Consider the following 20,369-nt stretch of genomic DNA (forward strand, 5'->3'; position numbering starts at 1 on the left):
TTGTAATTGTGCAAAAAATTACCTTTAATCGAAGAAAGCAAGAACTAAATACCTATATAACCTATATAACGAGCTCAAAACTTGTAAAGTAAACTTTAAACGCCCCCTTCATTCTCCCCCTCCCCGCTCTTTAATGCGCTTAAGGTGAAATACGTAGAAATTGTGATATTTCAGAAATGCATAGAAATCGAAAAGTTGGTGAAAAACTTTGCAACTTTACTTGCAACTGACACGCATTTTGTGGCAAAGTTTTTCACAAAACACAAACAGAAAACGCATTGAAATTGGTAAATTGAGAAATTGAAAATTTGTTTGCTATAAGTAGAAAAATTGCCAGCGAAAGTTGTAACAAATGCATTTTCGATTAGCGTTAAATCACGTTGCGACGTCCAACTTCATTTCCAATACGAAATAAATATTTTACTTTGATTTATTTGAGTTCATCGTGCGTCACACTACTGTATACATAAAGCTATACTCTTACATATATATTTGAGGGGGGACAGTGAATGAAAGTCGTCGGAATGCAACTGAAGGAACCGCATGCACGTGCAGGAATCATAAATAAAAGGGATAAGGAGCTTGCCAAGCGCCATTGGGAAATGGAGGGAAAAAGCAACGGCTATTGAAAGCCAAGTAGCATATCACGCTAAGGAGAAATGGCTGGAATATGATAATTTTTTATACATAGAGCCAGTGCCTAAGGTTAGAAATGTTGTGTTGCAAAAACCTTTAAGCCCAAGATTATAGATATTGAGATTAATATTAAATCGAATAACGAAGTGGTATTTTGGCGACAATCAGGACGGCTGCCAAGTATGTTTTTGGCAAATCGCCAATTTTTACAAAACACAAATCCAAGCGGGCATATTTTATTTTCTCCACTGCAACCTCTTTGGCAAAGATGCCTTTAAGCATCTTTAACAAAAACTTTAAGACTAACTTCGCAATCTTATCCCTTGCATATAAGAAAATAATATCCCTTTTGCGCTTGGCAGGTAATCCTTTTCGATCGCTACCTGCTAAGTCTGATAACTAGAAAATAAGTAAAACAAGTTAGCTTTACAACTAGCATTAGATTTTACAATAAATAAAAGAGTCGAGCTATTATTGTCGGCTTCCCAGTTTCGTAAGCATAGACTAACCCTAAAAGTATGCTCTACTTCTTACAATTTGTTAGATTTCTAAAAAAAAAATAATATTTGAAAATAATCGGTAACAAATGATAGATTAAGTGGTTAAAAAATTGTCTGAAAAGTCTGTAAATTTTTACAAGTTTTAGCAAAGCTTTATGTTTTTAGAAGTTCGCATAAATTCTTTGCGATATTCCCTTCAGCAAAGAAAAAGCGCATTCGTGAGAATTTTCAAATTGTAATGAAATGAAATTAATTAAATAATTTCCTATATTTATTTGTTAACTTATTTGTTTAAATATAAAATCTGATTTCCTACAGCCAATACAAACTACAAAATTGCCTAAAACTTTATAAAAAATAAGAGATAGTCATTAATTAAATATTAATTTGTTTTTGAAAGACAAATTTCAGTTTTTATTTACAATGCTTACATTTCTAATTAGACATTATCAGCAAAAAGAAAACGTTAAACCTAAAAACACGCTTTCCTTTTCTATTTGTATGCTTTTTCTTTCTTTTTTAAATTTATGTACAATTTATTAAACCAGTATTCTGCTACCAATATAGCAGCTATTTAAAAATATCCCTTTTCTACCGTTTTAATAAACATTTAAGCAGCTTTACTGTTTTGTATAGTAGAATTTTAAATTATTTTAGGAAACCGGAAATGGGGTTTTCAGCAAGTCTCATAATTCTACTTTCCATAAAGTGTAATCATTCTCAGAAAAATATTATAAATTTTAAATTAATAAACTTACTTTTCGGTTCAGTCAGTGTCCGTCGTGACCTTTGGCCGGCTGCTGTCTTCGATATTTACATCTCAGCTGATATGCTTTTTGTTGTAAAACAGCAACAATGGCTGCACGGACACGAAAAACATTTGCTGTACATATGTATATTTATATTTAAATTAAATTCAAATGGTATGTTTGGGGGGCTCTTTGTGTTATTATTTGGAAACTCGGAAAGTTTCGCTCGCGTCCAAGTTTGCCGCCCGCAGAGAAGCAGCAATCATTAGCGAAACTTTCTCGCGTACTTTGAAGAATTTTCTGCTTTCACTTTTCTTTGCTGCACAATATTTTCAAACACACATACACACTCACTGACACACTGTTACACCAATCGAATTGAATCGAATTTGACGCCTCGCGCTTATCAAAAATGCATTCAACATGAAGCTGAAGGCTCAGTTGTTGGTTACGTCAAGCAATCAGATGGCGAAAGACGAGTTCGTGACACCACACGGATAGTTAGCTCCACAGCAGACGCGAAGCGCACCGAATATTTAGAAAAAACACGTGCGTCGCGCGCGTCCTTTCGTTAGATACTGCGGCTGGCAGTGGCTGCCCACAACAAAAGCTCCCAGCATGGCACGAAGGACTACTCCGAATTTTTAAAGCGGCGAATTCAATGCAGGGGCAGTACTGTTGCTGTTAACAGCAGTGGGGCAAGATGTTAATTAACATGGCCGACGCTGGTATTTGAAATATCCCACTTTTAAAATTACCCCATTGGTTCCAAGCCACACTAAACTGCTGAAACTTCTTGTATGAACTGCCTGTACAGCGCTTTTATTAACAATATGCTACAATTAAAATAATTCAATTGGTTCTAGTATGCAATAAGCTGTTAATCTTTTGCCCCACATATGCAATAAACTGTTAATAGTTAGCACCAAACTGTCAAGCAACCCTAATTTGTTTTTCATTGCCAAACATTTCCTGGACTTTGTACTCAGTTCCTTATTGGCGCTACAAGATGTTTATTAACATGACCGGCGCTGTTATTTGAAATATCCCATTGGTTCTAATATGCACTAAGTTGTTAATGTTTTAGTTGAAACTCCTTCTATGAACTGCCTGTACAGCGCTGTTATTAACAATATCCCACAATTAAAATTTACCAATTGGTTTTAGTATGCAATAAATTGTTAACAGCTAAGCAATCTTTTGTTCCACATTCAAAATATCCTTTACTGCAACATTGCTTCTAATATGAAATAAGCTGTTAACAATTAGCAACAAACTGTTAAATGATTAATGTCGTTCTTGACGCTGCTAATAGCAGCCTATTAGTTCAAGTTCCTTAATGTTTTTTTTTTCATTACAAGCATTTTGCTGGACTGTGTGCTAAGCTTCTTATTGGCATTGTAATATCCTTTTCGTGGAAAATTAACTCTACTAATCTTTACATTTTCAGCCAAAATTTTATATTTATTCGTTTTTGCGTTGCTGATAAGAGCCCTATTAGTTCCAGCACACTTAACATGCCTGCTTTTAAAAATATCCCACATTTCGAATGGTCCCATTCTGTAAAGTGGGGTCTAACCTGCACTAAACTGTTAAAAGAAACTCCCTCCATACATTTCAAATTCCCTTTTGGCACTGCTGTTAGCAGCCGATTAATAGGAGGAGCAACCACTGTTATTAAAAATATCCCGCTTTTCCCCAATCGTGTAACAGGTACAACCAAACTGTTAAGCAATAAACAGCTACTTTCTTTTTTGGAATTGCCATAAGTATTATCTGAGCTTCGATTTTTCAACTTTAAATAGAGTTACAGTTTAATTTGACTTTTGAAACTGATCGTCATCCTTTAATACTGAGGTGCTGTACAAAACAAATATGCATCCCAATTGGCCCGCCAGTAAATGAAAGAGTTTCTCTTTTTTCTTCAACTTGTATTTATGCAAATATTTGATTTTTGTTTTCCATTTACAACTGAGAATTGAAATTGGATCAACTTTTCGGAAGTTACATATTAAAAAAAGGAATTCCACATGCGAAAACTGACTAAAGCATGTGGAAAGCACAAACTTGTTTACTACACTTAGGGAAAAGTCTTTCGCGAAAATGCTTCAAAAAATGCACACAAAACAGATGTTTTTTAAAAATTAGCATAATTTAAATTCTATTTCAAAATATTTGATATCAAGTTTTTAGTTTAAATTCAATATTTTGTTTGCTTTAAAAAATGCAATTGGAAATGTTTTACGTTTCGCGCCGCCCCCAACACAAGGGCATTTTCGTTTTTCGTTTGCAATTCACCGAAATTTCGAAAGATTCTAAAATTAATCGAGATACTTTTTATTGTAGAAATTCGTGGAAATGTCTCATAATTTAACCAAACAGTCGCAAACAGTTTGTAAGCGAAAAAGCTATTTCAAACTGCTGCCAACTGATTTTCATCAAATTACTTGCTTTACTTTACACTTAATCAGTTTTTATATGAATTTAATATGTTCGTGTTCAACTTAATTTACTAAGAATTGTATAAGGTATTGTAGTTGTTGTTTTTGTTATGATTGCAACACTTTTAACACATAAACTGAGCTCCGCGCGTGTTTAGATGAACATGCAGATGTGTTTCCTCCTGTGTTGCTGCTCCTTTACTTTTTACTAGATGCCGAAAAGAAATTCACTCAAATAGGTTTCTTTTTCGCTTACTGCGTTTTGTTGGTTTCATGATTGGTTGTTGTTGTTGTGGTTGTGGTTGATGCTGCTGTTGTTGTTGCTGTTGTTGAATTAATTTCTAAACGTGCCCGACGTTTAGAATCATTTGAGCTTGGCATATGCATCAACCTTTTTGTGAAACTGATTGTAGTAGTCCAGTGCGGCATTTCGCGTTAAATTCAGCGCCTGATTGATGTTCTCAGGCGAGAAGCGACCACTGCAATATTAGAGAGACAATCCTAATTATCTTAAGTCGGCTCATTGTGTTGGGTTGTGTAGTTCTTCAATAAACATGGGACCTCTGTTATGATTCCAAATGTGTGAAAAGCTCCTCTTCTCTTTACATTAGCTTTCCACAAAAAGGTAAACGATATAGATTGTTTAGCACTAGATTTCCATTTCTTGGTTTTGTTGTTAAAGAATCTTTTCCTATAAATCTATTTAAATACATTTAGAACTAAAGCACATTCCCAACAAGCCAAGTAAAACAATCAAAGGAAACTCTACAGCGGCTGCATTTGGATTTATTCAATCTTCCTACTACCCAACACATTATAGATTTATTAATTAATTGCAACAACAACAACTTTGCGATTTTGTGAGAGAATTCAATGCAAGCCGCAAAATATATAATATGTGTTATTCGCAAAATCTACCCATTTACTATAATTGGTGCTTTAGTTTGGCTTCATCAAAGCAGAATTAGACAGAATAATTTATCAAAAAGGCAACCGCCTGATATACGATTTACAGCGAAACAATAGTTTATGATTCATTTATTGAATGGCTAAGCGTTTCACCTAAGCCTTGAAGTACTTCTCATTCGACATTCAGCCAAACATTGGCGAATGAGTTAAAATAAAGGCACATCGGTATTCCTAAAGAGAAAATCTATTTATGTGCAAGTGTTCTTGGTATAGGAAATATAGTACATATTGCCAAAATAGAAGCAGCTTGACGATCAACACGGAAACATCAATCAAGGCGATGATTGATTGCGTTTGTAATTGGATAGTATTGATGTTTATTCTTGACACTCCTCTGAAAATTGACCGCTCTAGGTAAATGAAACTACGATTCAAGATGTCAATCAATATATCCCAACATAGTTTTCAAATACATCGTTAAGAATATGTGTAAATACTTTCTGACAGCATATCTTCAAACGGAAGCATTTCTCGTCGCTGATTTAAAACTTTTTAAATGGGTTATATATTACTATATTGAAAGCAGATAGCAACAATTAACTTTGATTTCTCTGATTAATGAAATGTTTGAATAAATCAACAAACCCCAAGTTAAAAATGATAGTATAGTTCGAAATTACTTGGAAAATTCTTATATTCAAGATCCATTTAATTACTTTCTGAAATCATATCACTCCCCTAAAAAACCGATCGCATATATTACATATAAAATCGTTGATTTTCGAAGTCATCTCCCAGCATCTCACAGTTTAAACCCATTTGCAAACCATTTCATTTTATCAGGCTCGACTTCTGTTAAACCCTAAACTGCCTATGGGGAAACAAATAGATATAAATATTTGCACTTACACTAGCACCTTCTCTTTGATTAGCGCCGCAGACTTGTCATAGCTGTTGACGACAAGAGTCTTGGTGCTGACAGCAGCTGCTTCGAGTTTGTTGGACAGATTCGGCACATATTGGTCAATCTAAAAAGGAGAAGAAATATATAATAAAAGTGGCAATGTAAAGAAGAGATGTGCAAATAATAGAAAGCTGAACGGTGGGCGCATTTATTAAACAACTTATGCGAGAAAAAAGAGCCAGAGTTAACCATTTTTTTTTTTAAACCGGTTTGCAGACTAAATTCTAAATTCGACGCTAGCAATGCCCGGTGGCTTAATTAAAAATGATGTCAGTCGACCGTTCAAACTTCTGTCGATACTATATCATCGCTATATACTCACAAACTTGGCCACCACCGGCCACTTGGCCGTGAAGTATGTCCTTGCCGCTGTGCTGGCATTACATAGGGTGTTTCGCGCCAACTTGTAGACATCACCGCCCAATTTGATCGCCGGCTGAGCATAGGGTGGCACGTTCTTCTCGGCCCACTTATAGCCACGCGCACTAGCACTCATGGTAGCGTACCAGCCCTTCTGCACGTGCGGCAGAACGCCGGCATTTTTCAGCACCTTGCCGGTGGCCGAATTCTCGAAGACACCTTTGCCGTTCACCTCGGTGTCATAGCAGAGTGCACCGGCGATAAGGGCCACAATTAGGATGCTGCCCAGCGTCCATTTACAGCAGCCGCACTTCTTCTTTTGTGCCGCATTCTGTTTGTTCTTCTTTTGTTGTGCGCTGCTCTTCTCCTGCACATTCTGGGCACCGAAAGAGAGAGAAATCTTATTAATATGTTGTCAGATTTTATAATACCTTTTAAAGGTTTGGCTTTAGCTGCGGGTCTTTGTGGCTTTTGGAGTTACCTTCTTGGCAGGTTGTGCTTGTTTGCCTTGCTTGTTTTGTTTCACTTTAGCCTGAGCCATTTTTATTTAATTTCACTTAAATAATTCTCTCTTTTTTCACACGACGAGTATTTAAAGTTGCGCTATTTAGGAACAAATTTTGATATGCATGCATAAATTGTGTTACGTTTTCGACTCAGTTATTATTTGCAATTGTGTTTAGCGTTATGCTTGGATAATTGTTGTTGTTACTGTTGTTGTGCACAAATACAGCAATGTTGTGTGAATATATTCGTAATCAATTGAATATGTAATTAGTCGTTTGCTGTAGGAGCTACAAGCTTTTAGCGTTGGCTGCTAAGCACTCTACACACGTTTCCGTGTGGAATATGAATGGCACATGGATGTGCCCCAACTTAATTAAAACAGACACTATTTGAATATTGAGAAGATGTTTGATTTAAACTACGATTTATTTAGAATTTTCAGTGGAAAGAATAATAGTTTAAGGAAAAATGTTAATAGACATACTTCTTTAAACACTTTGCCTTTCGTCTTACCCCACAAGTTTCAGCGTCGAATCTAAAAGCTAACTACAATAAGAAATACGTATCTTCTTGTGTATCTTGTATCTTTACTAATACTACACAGGTAATTGTAATTAACTTTTCTATAAATAGCTGTTCTATAGCGAGCTGTTCCTTCACAGCAAACATTGTAGATCATATTAGACAAAAGTGATAATCAGAAATAATTGCCATCAGCTGTTGTTGATGAATAGAGGAAATGAGAACCACCTCAAACCCACCCAAGAAAATAGTTTATAAACAAACAAAAATGTCACGTACGCAAATAAAATAGTAGCAAATGCATTAAAAAACTAAAAAAAGAGGGCCGTCTCCTGGAATGTTAATAAGACGTCAGCTAAACACATCCAACAGTGAAGGCCACGCAATAAGCGACGCGTCAGCTGTGCAACACACACACACACACACATGTGCAAATTTGATAAGCTATAACATAATGAAATTGTATAAAAACAACTGGCGGGCAGAGCTAATCAAATATAATGTAATGTAACAACAACAACTAGGTTGAATGAACTATGGCGTGAGCTTTTTGACGTTTACACGACGACGGTGATGACGAGGGGAAAAATTGGAAAAAGCCACTCACACACACAGCACATACACAAACACACACACACACACACACACACAGAATATGCGGGTCAAAAGGGGAGACGAAAAGTGGTGCGAGTAACAGAAAATACATAAAAAGAAATCACGGTCAACGCAGCTGCTGCTGTTGTTGTCGCCGCCGCCACGTGTTGAAGAGCCAGCCAGCCAGCCAACGAGCCACGAAAAGGAAAAGAAAAAGCCAACAAGAAAGTTCAACCAAGTGGTTGTTGTTTTTGTTTCTGCTGTTGCTTCTTCTTCGTCTGCTATCTGCTTCACCTTTTCATTTGCGGTCAATTGTGACGTGGGCAGCATCCGTTCGCAGACACAGGTAGAGAAACAGCGCAGTGGCAGAAAAGAAAATAGAAATCAATGCAAATGCCGCCTGAATCGAATAAAAAACAAGAACCCTCGTTCACCGGCTGTTGTATGCCCTTTACCCAATCCATTAACTAAAATAAACTTTATTTCTCGTATAAGCACACATTTTGTTGTGATATCTCAACGAAGCCCAAGAGTTATTTTACTAAGTATGATTTTTCTACCGATCGCTGCTTAAAGGAGCCCACAACTGGCTTTAGATATTATGGTTTAAAAGTTCTTTCTAGTATATCTATCACCCTTCGGATGCAGGGTATAAAAAATGACACCACCGCTAAGTGACGACACTGAGGCGCGTAATCAATAGGGGTGGGGTGTGTAGCATGCCTTTGTGTACATGTGTGTGTGTGTACGCTTCCAGCCAACCAATCGCAGTTAGAACACATCATCCAAAAAATGCCGTCGAGCGAAGGGCAACAAGCTTGCCTTTACTTGTTGGGATCATGTTAATGATCGTGTTTTGTATGCGCCACGCAACGCGGTCAAAGTAGAACCCTGGCTGCGCCCGATAAGAACAAGCTGCACACACACACACACGCTCGCAACCGAGCGATAATTTGTCTGCCTGGCGATGAAGACGATGGCTGATAAATAAATTGCGCGAATATATATATTTGTTCTATGTTTCCTATAGGCCACAAAGTCCCAAATATTCACAAAATATGAGACAGCAGCCCCTGCCCGCATGGCAACGCCATAGAAAAATGCAGTAGCTCGTAAATATGTACATACATACATATACACATATGTATGTATATATGTACATGCAGACACAGCCACACTCGACCACTTTCAACGCACTTTGCACTGCAAGCACAACAATATTTAGCTGACGCTCGCTAATTTATGCACAAAAACTACAACTATATGTGGTTGCAAAATAATTACGAAAAAGAGAAAACATTTGGCAGCCGGCAAGCTTTAATAACTGCAGCGTCGGCTAGCGGCACCTATTTGCTTCGTTTTCACTTTACGAGCTTCGTAGTTACACGTCAACAATTATATTTATGCAACTAGGAAAGCTTGCGCACACGATTACAACGCTGGTGGCGGCATACGTTGAACACAATTGCAAATATTTATATGCTTGATTATTTGATAATTACACTTTCTTCAGCAGAACTGCTGCTTTTCCTCCACTTTTTCTTTTCTCAATACGCACGCAAACTAGAGACGATACCGATAACGACAACTAACTCACCAACACTGACAACGTGCTGGCCAAAACAAAAAATGCAAGCATGTTGGACTGCCAACTTACTGCAATCGACGGTAGACGTAGACCGCGCAGTTTAAAAATTAAATTAACTTACCGCTAATACTGATTGTAATTCGTCTACATCAACTTCGCGACGCTTTCCTGTGAGCAATTCCTCGTTAAATACTGCAGACTCTGTTAGAAAGTTTTGGAATGCAATTGATTGCGTCAAAACATGCGTGAAATCCGTCCAGTTTTGGTCTGCAATTCAAAAAATAAAAGAATATAATCAAAGAAACATTTGTTACGCATGCTTACCTATTGCTTGCAACAGAATCATGCTAGGTAGCTGCTGTTTCTTGTAGTTCATACGCCAAACTTTAAAGCAATCGTCGGCACTACTGCTCAACAAGCAGCTGATGCAGCCTTCAATTTCAGTTCGATTGTGCAGCGATGTGATTTCGCGCAGCAATGTTAGGAAAACATTGGTGTTTTTCGAAGAACTAGTTATATATACTTGCTATTGGAAAAATAAAAGACAAGAAATTACAAAAAAATAAATTAATAAAATGCTGTACAAACTCACCAGCAACTGCGCTGAGCTGCGTTTTAAACTTAGCTGCAATTCTTTAGCAATGTGTGGAAAAGGTATGTTGAGAGCATTGTACGTTAAAAAGAATTCCAACTGAGTGATTTGCAATGGTTCAGGTCCTCGAGCAGCAGCAGCGTTTAGCACACGCTCCATATATTCCACCACAAACTTGGTGTACGATTTCATCTCTAAATTCGGAAACATGATATTTTGCCATACTTTTACACCATCCGTCAGCGACTTATAGCCGCCCTGTCCTATGGCCCACAATATGCTTAGACAGATAATGGCACGGTTCTGATATGAGTTGCGTAGTAGAGCCGTCTTGGCCATATTGCTCGAGCAAATACTCGGCCAGTGCTGGCCAATAAGTTGCAGCAAAAATTTGAGGCCAACAACGGTTTGGTTGTTATTCAGTTCTGTGGCCATGCTATCCAGCAGCGAGTAGAAGAAATACTCCAAATTTGTTTCCCCCACGCTGGTCAAAAACTCGATTATGGCCTGTTTTAATGGACCACTGGCCAAATTAGTGGGATACTGAGCACTTCGGCCGGAGAAGGTGGGATCGCAGTCGAATGCTAAAATGCCATTAAAATAGCTTGCAATCTAATAAAATGAAGAAAACGTAATATTAAAAAATAAATCAGATATGTATATACACTGCTCTTACACTGCTAAGCCAACGTAATTCTGAACCAGGACAAATGAATTTCAAATGCTCCAGCTGCGCGGTAAAATCATCGGCAGTAATTTGTCGAAACGCCTGCTCCAGAGATCGCGATTTCGCCGTTTGCTGCTGGTGTTTTTTTCCATGTTCTGCGTTGGTTGTTGAGCTTATGGACGCTTTTGTTGGATTCGTGGAGTTCTTGCGTGGCGACCTCTCTTTCCGCGATCCCGAGCTAGAGTTTGATTTCGCTGGCGAGGACTTGTTGTTATTTTTCGAGCCAAACAAATTCCGATACTGTTGTGCGGGCGGTACTATAAGATAATTGTAATAATAAATGTAACTAATAAGTATTTCAAGCACTTACAAAGCTCCTCAAGCTTCGGTGGCAAAGCGGCTATACGTTTTATCTCGGTATGCACATTTATCTTTTTTTCTAGATTCTTCTGCTTTTTGGATTTAGTCACTAACTCCCATTGATTTTCGTCAGTCACAGACATCTTGATTTTACCTTATTAAAGTATAGTTAATTAAGATGCAACAATATGCCGGGAATGCAAATAATGCAAGTGAAAAAAAAAACATACGAAATGTCAAATGACGTCGATGGCCAGTGTATACACATGTATGCCTGAGTTTATCAAAGATAAGCAAGTTTATTGCTACTCAGCCATCTTTAATTATTGCACGTTTTTTAAATTTCATTTAAATCTATTCCTTAAACTTCAATCGAAGAAAAGTTTTTTTAATTCATGAAATGCAATTTTAATGTGCTCCCAGTTATGAGTTTTTAAATTATTGTTACGCACACTGTTGTGGCAACACTTCGACCAGCTGACCGCCGACGTTGCTTTTTTTGCTGTATAATTTGAGCGCTATGCGTGCTTACGCTGCATAAAAAATTGAATTGAGACGCGTTTTATCTGTAATGAGATTGTGACAAAGGTTCTAAAGAACGCAGAAGAATAAACGGCCCGAGGAGAAACAACAACCAAATCGATGAGCAGCGTCTCAACCATTCAAGCGTCAGGCGCTGGTGACGGTAACCGGAAAAAAACGACCACGCTGGACGATTTGGTGCAATATGTGAATCTTTACGTGCGAACGCCAACACCGCTTAGTGGCCTCATTCTGCCCTTTGTGCCGCTGTATCTCATTGCATTTTACTTGTGGATCTATGTCTATGGCGGCACTGAAAAGGGAGAATTGGACCTGCCAGTTGAATCTGCGGTTCTGGATAAAACCGAGGCGACGACAGCATGGAATGAAATCGGGTTCGTGGCCGTGGTGGCCATAGCTTTTGTACACATTCTGACGCTGCTGTTTTGCTATTGGAGCGTCCATGTGCTGGCCTTTCTCACTTGTCGCCGTGTGAAGCTGCCCGGCCCGGGCGTACTGGCCAAGGTTGTGCCCACAGCCAACAATGGCAACTCGAAAATTGTGCCCATACGCAGCATGAAGCTGCAAGATGGTGGCCTAGAGTATTACCTAGTATTTCAAAAAACCAAATATGTATGGGATGGTGAGAAGGCGACATTCCGTGCTGTTGAATTTCCTGTTAACGAGCTGCTGAGCTCTTATGCCAATTCACGCGGTCACGAAACAGAAGAGGCGTTAAAGACAGCAGAACAGACCTATGGAAACAATGAGATGGAGATGGTGGTGCCCGAGTTCCATGAACTCTTTGTGGAACGTGCTACAGCTCCCTTCTTTGTGTTCCAAGTGTTCTCGGTGGGTTTATGGTGCATGGATGACTACTGGTACTATTCCCTGTTCACACTCTTCATGCTCATTGCCTTCGAGTGTACCATTGTGAAGCAGCAGCTGCGCAACATGTCCGAAATACGTAAAATGGGCAATAAACCTTATTTGATTTATGCATTCCGGCAGAACAAATGGCGACACATTGGTTCGGATGAGTTGCTTCCCGGTGATTTGGTGTCAATAACGCGATCTCAAAACGATAATATTGTGCCCTGCGATGTGGTCATCCTGCGTGGCAATTGCATTGTGGATGAGAGCATGTTGACTGGTGAATCGGTGCCGCAAATGAAGGAATCTCTAGAATCGATGGATCAGCTCAACGTAGAATTGAATGTCGAAGGTGATGGCAAGTTGTTTGTGCTCTATGGTGGTACCAAAGTGGTGCAGCATACGGCTCCCTCTAAGGAATCGATGCGTGCGCCCGATGGCGGCTGCATTGGCTATGTTATTCGCACCGGCTTCAACACCTCGCAGGGCAAACTGCTGCGCACCATTCTGTTTGGAGCCAATCGCGCTACTGAGAACAATGCAGAGACCTTTGCCTTTATTGCATTCCTTATGGTGTTTGCTGTTGCTGCTGCCTCATATGTTTGGGTCAAGGGAAGTGAGGATCCCGAACGCAATCGTTATAAACTGTTCCTGGAGTGTGCTTTGATTCTCACCTCAATTATACCACCAGACCTGCCCATTGAACTGACGCTGGCCGTCAATACATCGCTTATTCAACTCACCAAATTGTTTGTGTTCTGCACGGAACCTTTTCGCATTCCCTTTGCCGGCAAAGTGCAAATCTGTTGCTTTGACAAAACCGGCACGCTGACCACAGACAACCTGATGGTGGAAGGTATTGCCGGGCTGACTCCCAATGGCAGTTGTGTGCCCATAGAGGAGGCGCAGAACAGCACCGTTCAGGTACTAGCCTGCTGTCATTCGCTGGCTGTGCTTGAGGATGGCTTGGTGGGAGATCCCCTCGAAAAAGCCACACTAGCAGCCGTGGACTGGAGCCTAACCAAAACAGATAGTGTAATACCCAAGCGTGGACAGCTGAAACCGCTTCGTATTGTACAACGCTATCATTTCTCATCCGCTTTGAAACGCATGTCTGTTGTTGCCGGTTATCTAATGCCCTACTCCAATGAAATTTCCTACATTGGTGCGGTCAAAGGGGCACCCGAGGTTATAATAAAAATGCTCAAAACAGTGCCCAAGGACTACGAAAAGGTGAGTAATGAGAACTTTGTTTTATTGCCATAACTATTTATCTTACTGCTGACTTTATTTCAAGATCTACTTAGAATACGCTCGACGTGGCGCTCGCGTCTTAGCACTGGGCATCAAGGAATTCAACACCCTAAGCGCCCAACGCGTGCGAGAACTTAAAAGGGATGAGGTGGAATGCGAACTCACATTTGCTGGATTTGTCATCATTTCGTGTCCAATGAAGCCTGATTCGAAGAGCGTCATCAAGGAACTCATTCAATCCTCTCACAAGGTTGTAATGATCACCGGTGACAGTCCCCTCACTGCCTGCCATGTCGCCCGCGAATTGCGCTTCACGCGTAAGAAGTTATTGATCCTTACACCGCCACACGAGTCAAGCAACGAAAACTGGACCTGGGTTTCGATCGATGGCGATCAAACCTATCAACTGGAGCCCAACCGCGAGAGAAACATATCTATGCTGCTGGCCACCCATGATTTATGCATTACAGGAGAGGGACTTTTGTATTTACAACATAATGCACATCGATATATGCTAAAGCTGCTGCCACAGATCACGGTTTGCGCACGCTTTGCGCCCAAACAAAAGGAATTTGTCATCACAACGCTCAAGCAGCTCGGCTACTGTACACTAATGTGTGGCGATGGTACCAACGATGTGGGCGCCCTCAAGCATGCCCATGTGGGTGTCTCACTGCTGACCAGCGCACCAGTTAAGCGCAAGCGCACTGAGGAGGAAGTGCAGCAGCTGAATGCAGCAACGGCGGCAGCGGCTGCTGCACAAACTGCGGCAAATCAACAGATGACGCCTCGTGAGCGTGCCTTACGTCGTCGCCAAGAGCAATTGAATCAAACACAAGCGCGCCTACAGAACGCCCTGAAAGACATGGAGGAGCAGACAATGGTGAAACTGGGAGATGCTTCCATAGCAGCGCCCTTCACAAGCAAATCCTCGTCGATTGTGTGCGGTAAGTGGGAACATTTTGACATATTTTATCGGCTATAGGGAGCCCTATTCGTTCAATTAGAATGTTAATAGAGTCCTCCAAGAATTAAAAAAGCCTTTAGGATTGTGTTGTAGCTATCCACATATTATAATTTCATTCTCTTTCTTTCCAGTAAATCACATAATTAAACAAGGCCGCTGCACTTTGGTCACAACACTACAAATGTTCAAGATATTGGCTCTAAATGCTCTCATACAGGCGTACTGTCAATCCGTTCTTTATATCGACGGCGTCAAATTTAGCGACACACAGGCCACCATGCAAGGCATATTTATAGCCGCTTGTTTCTTGTTCATCACACGTTCGAAAGTATGTTCGAACTTTGCCAGCATTCGGATAGTTGTAGTTGTATAATAATTTGGATTTGATTTATTTACAGCCCCTAAAGACACTTTCAAAGGTAGCGCCTTTGCCAAATATATTCAATTTGTACACCATATCGACAATACTCGCACAATTCGCCGTACACTTCGGTACTCTCTACTATCTGACCAGCCAAGCTACGGCGTTGGCGCCACCCTCGTAAGTTATGTTACGGTAAGACAGGCAAATATTTTGCTCACAAACTCATTCAATTTTTCAAAAAGGCCATAAACAGTAAATCTGTAAAAAACATGTAAAATTGAAGAGATTTGTCCGCAAACTATTTGCGTGTCTGATCATAATTTTAGAAAATGTTTCCTGATTATTTATGTAACATTTTCCCACAACAGAACGGGTAAAGTCAAGTTGTATATTGACATGGATCCCGAAGAGAAGACCAAATATGATCCAAATATTGTCAGCAGTACGGTTTATATAATTTGTATAGCACTGCAAGTAGCCACCATAGCGGTTAACTATAAGGTATTACATATCAAGTGTTTTTTTAAAAAAAGGGCATGATTTATATCGCTTATCTTATACCCACAGGGCCATCCTTTTATGGAGAGCTTGCGCGCGAATCGAATGCTAATGTACTCGATTGCTGCCTCGGCTGGTTTGGTGCTGCTTTTGACGACAGGCTTGGCACCAGAACTGACGGAATTCTTCGAAATCATAGACTTTCCAGCGGATGTACGTATTTGCTCGATCTTTATACCTCCAACCACAAATCGTTACCATTTATTCTATATTGTTTTTGCAGTTCCGCAAACTTTTGCTCATTGTTCTGGTCGTCGATATTATTGGTGCGTTTGCCTTGGATCGGGTTTGTTCGTTCCTATTCGGTGAGAATCGTCGCAAGTCAAAGGTCCTGAACTGCTAGCCATCTACGACGACAATAGCCACTAAAGCAGCATTAATGTGAACGTTCCAGACAACAACTATGCCAGTGTTTGATTTTGTATTTTTCTATAATAGCCATAAATTTGTATTTGTTCTTATGCTGCAATAACTTTAATTTTTGTATTAAGCTATGCTATATCTCGGCATCGGTTTCTTAAATGTTTTGAATATTCAAAATCAAAACCAAATATCATAAAAATTGTGTGTTCTATTACAAAAACTAAAAATAATGCAATAATTTGTATTTCTTTAAAGTTGTATCATAAATATACAAATAGAAAATTTAATTGAAATTGAAGAAACATTCATAGTTCTAATAAAGATAAGACATTAAAAAATATTCGTTTCCTCTTGTGGTAGTATCTCTTATGTTGCAGAGTCCTCGAGTTTTGAGTCTTCTAGCTGTTTGAATTGAATCAGTATGACTAGGTAAGTGGTTACGGCTGAAAATATCTGTTTCAAACCAAAAATTGATCATAATTGCATTTCGTTCAAAGTATTATGTTCAACATTTAATTGCATTTCGTTCAAAGTATTGTTATTTACCTTAAACAGGGTTGAATTGTCTATGACAAAGAACCCATAGGCCGTAAATTGGACGTCCTGCTTAATGCTTTTAGTAAGAAATTTATCTATCTACAAAGAAAACAACGATAAATAAATCATTAATTTGATGAATCGGTATGAAAACTAAATACTTTTTTCAATATTTGTGTATAAGTCGTTTAATTTCTTATAAATTCAAAATTTAAATTCTAAAGTCTTGATAATAATTTATTAAAAGTTCAAATAGTTCCTTTTAAAAATAGAAACATAATTTTTGAATTTAAGGCAGCCCTCCTCTGCGCTTCTCATACCAAGCACTTAAGCGAGCACTCTTTAGGCACCAACTAATGACTTAATCTTTATTAACTAAACAAATGTTCAACATTTAACTTCCTTTGCTAAGTGCTTTGGTTAAGAAAGCCGTTTTAATTATAAATTGCTGATTAATTCATCTGAATCATAAAACAGAGATGTAAGGACATGTTGCATACTCACAATATTTTGAAATTCCTTGCTTTTGCCATAGACACGCGCCAATATTTGCGATGTGGTATTGGCCTAAAATAAAGGCAATCAATAAAATAGATTAGTTACGAAATAATACGTCATGGTGCCTCCAAACCTCTCTAGTGGCCTGTCCACAGCTGCGCGATAAGAGCGCGAGTAGGGTCGTGTGCATGAAGAGCCACGCGAAGCACCACTGCAAAATATTAGGACTGACCATGCCTTTGGTGGTGATCTGAACGAACAGGTTGTATGTATTGGTAGTGATCGTATAGAAGGCATAGCCCATATAGCCGACTAATATCAGACTGCAGCACTCATTGATGGTCTTGTAGATGCGCAAAAGCTTATTGTGCATCCGGTAGACGAAGAGGGAGTCGTCCGGGAAGTGTTCCATTGAAGCAGCTGTAGTGCCCACATGTTTTTGTTGTTGTTGGACATAGGTGTAGCCATTGAGCAATTCATTAATATATTTGAATCGAATGGTTACAATTTTCAGAAGTGCGGCAGCAAACAGAATGAAGGTTATGGAGAGACCATTCTGCACGGCATAGAAACCAATGAGGATATACGAAGTGGGCGTAATTTCGCCATCGACACCATGGATCTTCAGCACGATGATGTAGGCCTGGCATAAGGCAATAACCACCAGGAGCTTGACCGAGCAGCCCACCTGGGTTGTGAGCTTGACGCCAAACTGACGTCGCACTTCCTCGTCCAGCCGCAAAATGTCATTCATAATGCGCAGAAAAACTTTCGCATTACGAGCGCATATGAAGACCGTTAGGGTATAGGTCAGAATGCATAGCAATATTTCGATCCACTGATTGACATTATCAGTGTCACGATACGACGAAAATAGTTGCGCGGAGCTCGATGTAAAAAGGCTATAGATGTTGAAGATTGTAAGGGCGTGGATCACTCCCCGCACGAAGAAAGAATAGAACTCATTTGTCCTGGTGGGTGGTCCCACTTCATAGCTGGATATTTGTTCATAGATGGGCAACAGCCCGCAAGCCTTTAGAACATACATTATTATGGTTATGTCAGAGAATATGGGATTATTGGCTAGACGCGGCGGAGTTCGCGGCTCTGGACGCATGAAGGCATCATTAAGTAGAGGCCGTCGGCGACGATTGGGCGATATGCGACTCGGACGCGTTCTCGACGCTGGCATTTCAATGCTCCAAGCGTTCGGACACATGACCAACGAGGTACTGACAGGACTTAAGTGAAATGTCCTGAGGCTACGGTCGACAGGTCACGTCGAGATTATCTGCCGGCTGATATCGTGCTATGAATTGCCATTAAAATAATTAAGTTTTCCCATTGGAAGTTGACATTGCACACGTGCCTGAATATTTAAGCTATATCAGTTGGAATAATCCCCCAACCTTGAACAGAAAGGATTGGTTACTCTTCACTGCTCCCTTAAGCCATAAAGAACACAGAAGTGCATTCAGCGTAAAACCGTTAAGGTTTAAAGAATACTTCGACTTTCTTGTCTTGAATAATCAAATGAGATTAGCCTTATAGTGGCGTAATAACATATAACTGGAACTAATTGGATCGAATAGAGCTAAAAGCTTCTAGTCTCTGCTCTACAATACTTTTCTGATACGTACCTCAGAAGCCAAGCAATCACACGAGCTGCATATCATACTCATTGTCGTAGTTTCGGCCAAAACCCAGGCACAGGATAAGCCCATAGTATCATAATTCTTACGCAGCTGGGTAGGCGTCGTCAGTGTCGAGAAGGCCAAATAGCTCTGATTGGTGACAGTGTAAAAGGCAAAGCCCATATAAAATAGTAAAGCCACTCCAGTCACCTTCAATGAAATGTTAATAAGACTTTAAAAATGTCAAGGATCTCTTCAGGATTTGGTTATTACCGCATTCATGTTTTCTGTAATGTAACGAAACTTGCAAAAGATTTCGATTAAGTTGCTCAGCTCACGCCAATTCTCCTTATCGAAGGTGTTCTTCTCGTCTTTGGTGAACTCATCCAAGCGCTGGTTCAGGAACTCGATGCGTTGCGTCAAGTTCATGAGGATAGTACGCAAGTACAGGGCAAACATAAAGGAATAGATCATCTGCAGGCTATAAATCAGTATAAGGATGCACTGCCTCGAAATGGTTATATCGCTCAAATAGTGTATATAGTAGAAGGCCACGACAACGACACTAGCTGAGGCAATGGCCAGCAAAGTGCCGAGAAAACGACAACTGTACTTGGCATTGAAACCGTTCACCTCCAGGTACTCATCGATTTTGGCAATTTCGCGCAAAGTCCGAAAGTGTTTCGATCCGTTATGGACGCAGGAGACCGCAATCATCGTATAGCTACAAATGCAAAAAAGCGTCTCAATGGTTCGATTTATTTCTTCCGTTTCGCCCTGCGAGTGCGAGAGCAGCTTGTACTCCTGTGAGGCGAACAGCACATCCTGACAGAACATGGTGGAGCTGACGAGCAAGCCAAGCATAACCACGAAGCCATAGAGTCTACCACAGGTCCTCAGACGCATGTCTTCCTTATCGCCCGTGAAGAAAGGCAGTAAAGCAAACAACTGCATGGGCGTGGTAATACCCTTTATATCTCTCATAATCTTCATGTTGGAGCCTCGTTCAATCCTCAGTGCTTGCCATAGGACACTGAAGCCAATATACGAAGGTTCAAGCGACAGCTCATGTGACATTTTGAGTTGTCGACCCAATTAGAGTTATGGAAAGGCATTACGAAAAATTAGCGGCGATTATTATGCCATCATTGCAATCAAATATGCTTTATGTTCAGCCTAGGCGACTATTAGGAAGTTTTCCGTAGCAGTCTATCAAAAAAACCATTGCTTGAACGTCTTGTAAATTGCTCATGAAAAAATAAACCTGATTGCATTGAGAAAACAAGCTATTTCTCTAGACTGAGATATTTAAGTGCCATTTAGGTTTCAGTTAAAAAGGTATGCTTCATTGGTTCTAAAATAACAGAAGATCTTTACCTTATTCGAAATCCTACGTTATGTTAGTCGAGC

The 20,369-nt window shown here is 39.7% G+C and overlaps 3 protein-coding genes across 4 annotated transcripts; 1 reads left to right on the forward strand and 2 right to left on the reverse strand.

The window, feature by feature from the left end:
* Window positions 1-4,016: 4,016 nt before the first annotated feature.
* LOC115631692 (transmembrane protein 214) lies at window positions 4,017-11,575 on the reverse strand. 2 transcript variants are annotated; one of them, XM_030528514.1, is made up of 8 exons: window positions 11,400-11,575; window positions 11,039-11,346; window positions 10,363-10,974; window positions 10,095-10,296; window positions 9,892-10,037; window positions 6,522-6,935; window positions 6,145-6,263; window positions 4,017-4,805 (listed from the first exon to the last, which is right to left on the reverse strand). In XM_030528514.1, the coding sequence occupies exons 1-8, from the start codon at window positions 11,530-11,532 to the stop codon at window positions 4,691-4,693; spliced, it is 2,049 nt and encodes a 682-aa protein (XP_030384374.1). In that variant the 5' UTR covers window positions 11,533-11,575; the 3' UTR covers window positions 4,017-4,690. The 2 variants fall into 2 exon arrangements, with proteins under 2 accessions (XP_030384374.1, XP_030384375.1); XM_030528515.1 differs by lacking the exons at window positions 9,892-10,037; window positions 10,095-10,296; window positions 10,363-10,974; window positions 11,039-11,346; window positions 11,400-11,575 and adding exons at window positions 7,041-7,162; window positions 9,685-9,775.
* Window positions 11,576-11,780: 205 nt separating this feature from the next.
* On the forward strand, window positions 11,781-16,525 carry LOC115631605 (manganese-transporting ATPase 13A1). Its single transcript, XM_030528407.1, has 7 exons — window positions 11,781-14,017; window positions 14,082-14,985; window positions 15,137-15,333; window positions 15,404-15,546; window positions 15,738-15,870; window positions 15,937-16,080; window positions 16,151-16,525. The coding sequence occupies exons 1-7, from the start codon at window positions 12,032-12,034 to the stop codon at window positions 16,268-16,270; spliced, it is 3,627 nt and encodes a 1,208-aa protein (XP_030384267.1). The 5' UTR covers window positions 11,781-12,031; the 3' UTR covers window positions 16,271-16,525.
* A 131-nt stretch (window positions 16,526-16,656) lies between these two features.
* On the reverse strand, window positions 16,657-19,952 carry LOC115631331 (gustatory receptor 68a). Its single transcript, XM_030528052.1, has 5 exons — window positions 19,233-19,952; window positions 18,966-19,169; window positions 17,332-17,394; window positions 16,837-16,926; window positions 16,657-16,743 (listed from the first exon to the last, which is right to left on the reverse strand). The coding sequence occupies exons 1-5, from the start codon at window positions 19,950-19,952 to the stop codon at window positions 16,657-16,659; spliced, it is 1,164 nt and encodes a 387-aa protein (XP_030383912.1).
* Between the last annotated feature and the right edge of the window lie 417 nt (window positions 19,953-20,369).

Source organism: Scaptodrosophila lebanonensis, unplaced genomic scaffold (genome assembly GCF_003285725.1).
Source record: "Scaptodrosophila lebanonensis strain 11010-0011.00,11010-0021.00 unplaced genomic scaffold, SlebRS2 tig00001412-arrow-pilon, whole genome shotgun sequence".
Taxonomy (NCBI): Eukaryota; Metazoa; Arthropoda; class Insecta; order Diptera; family Drosophilidae; genus Scaptodrosophila; species Scaptodrosophila lebanonensis.

Excerpts from the sequence above, each read along its gene's own strand:
- LOC115631692 (XM_030528514.1), bottom strand. The coding sequence starts at position 11,532 with ATGTCTGTGACTGACGAAAATCAATGGGAGTTAGTGACTAAATCCAAA. Across the intron at positions 6,936-9,891 it reads AATTACAATCAGTATTAGCG|AATGTGCAGGAGAAGAGCAG; the intron begins GTAAGTTAATTT and ends TTCGGTGCCCAG. Across the intron at positions 6,264-6,521 it reads GGCCGGTGGTGGCCAAGTTT|ATTGACCAATATGTGCCGAA; the intron begins GTGAGTATATAG and ends TCTCCTTTTTAG.
- LOC115631605 (XM_030528407.1), top strand. The coding sequence starts at position 12,032 with ATGAGCAGCGTCTCAACCATTCAAGCGTCAGGCGCTGGTGACGGTAAC. Across the intron at positions 14,986-15,136 it reads ATCCTCGTCGATTGTGTGCG|TAAATCACATAATTAAACAA; the intron begins GTAAGTGGGAAC and ends CTTTCTTTCCAG. Across the intron at positions 15,871-15,936 it reads CCATAGCGGTTAACTATAAG|GGCCATCCTTTTATGGAGAG; the intron begins GTATTACATATC and ends TTATACCCACAG.
- LOC115631331 (XM_030528052.1), bottom strand. The coding sequence starts at position 19,952 with ATGAAGATTATGAGAGATATAAAGGGTATTACCACGCCCATGCAGTTG. Across the intron at positions 17,395-18,965 it reads GTGATTGCTTGGCTTCTGAG|GCCAATACCACATCGCAAAT; the intron begins GTACGTATCAGA and ends CCTTTATTTTAG. Across the intron at positions 16,927-17,331 it reads GCAAGGAATTTCAAAATATT|ATAGATAAATTTCTTACTAA; the intron begins GTGAGTATGCAA and ends TTTTCTTTGTAG.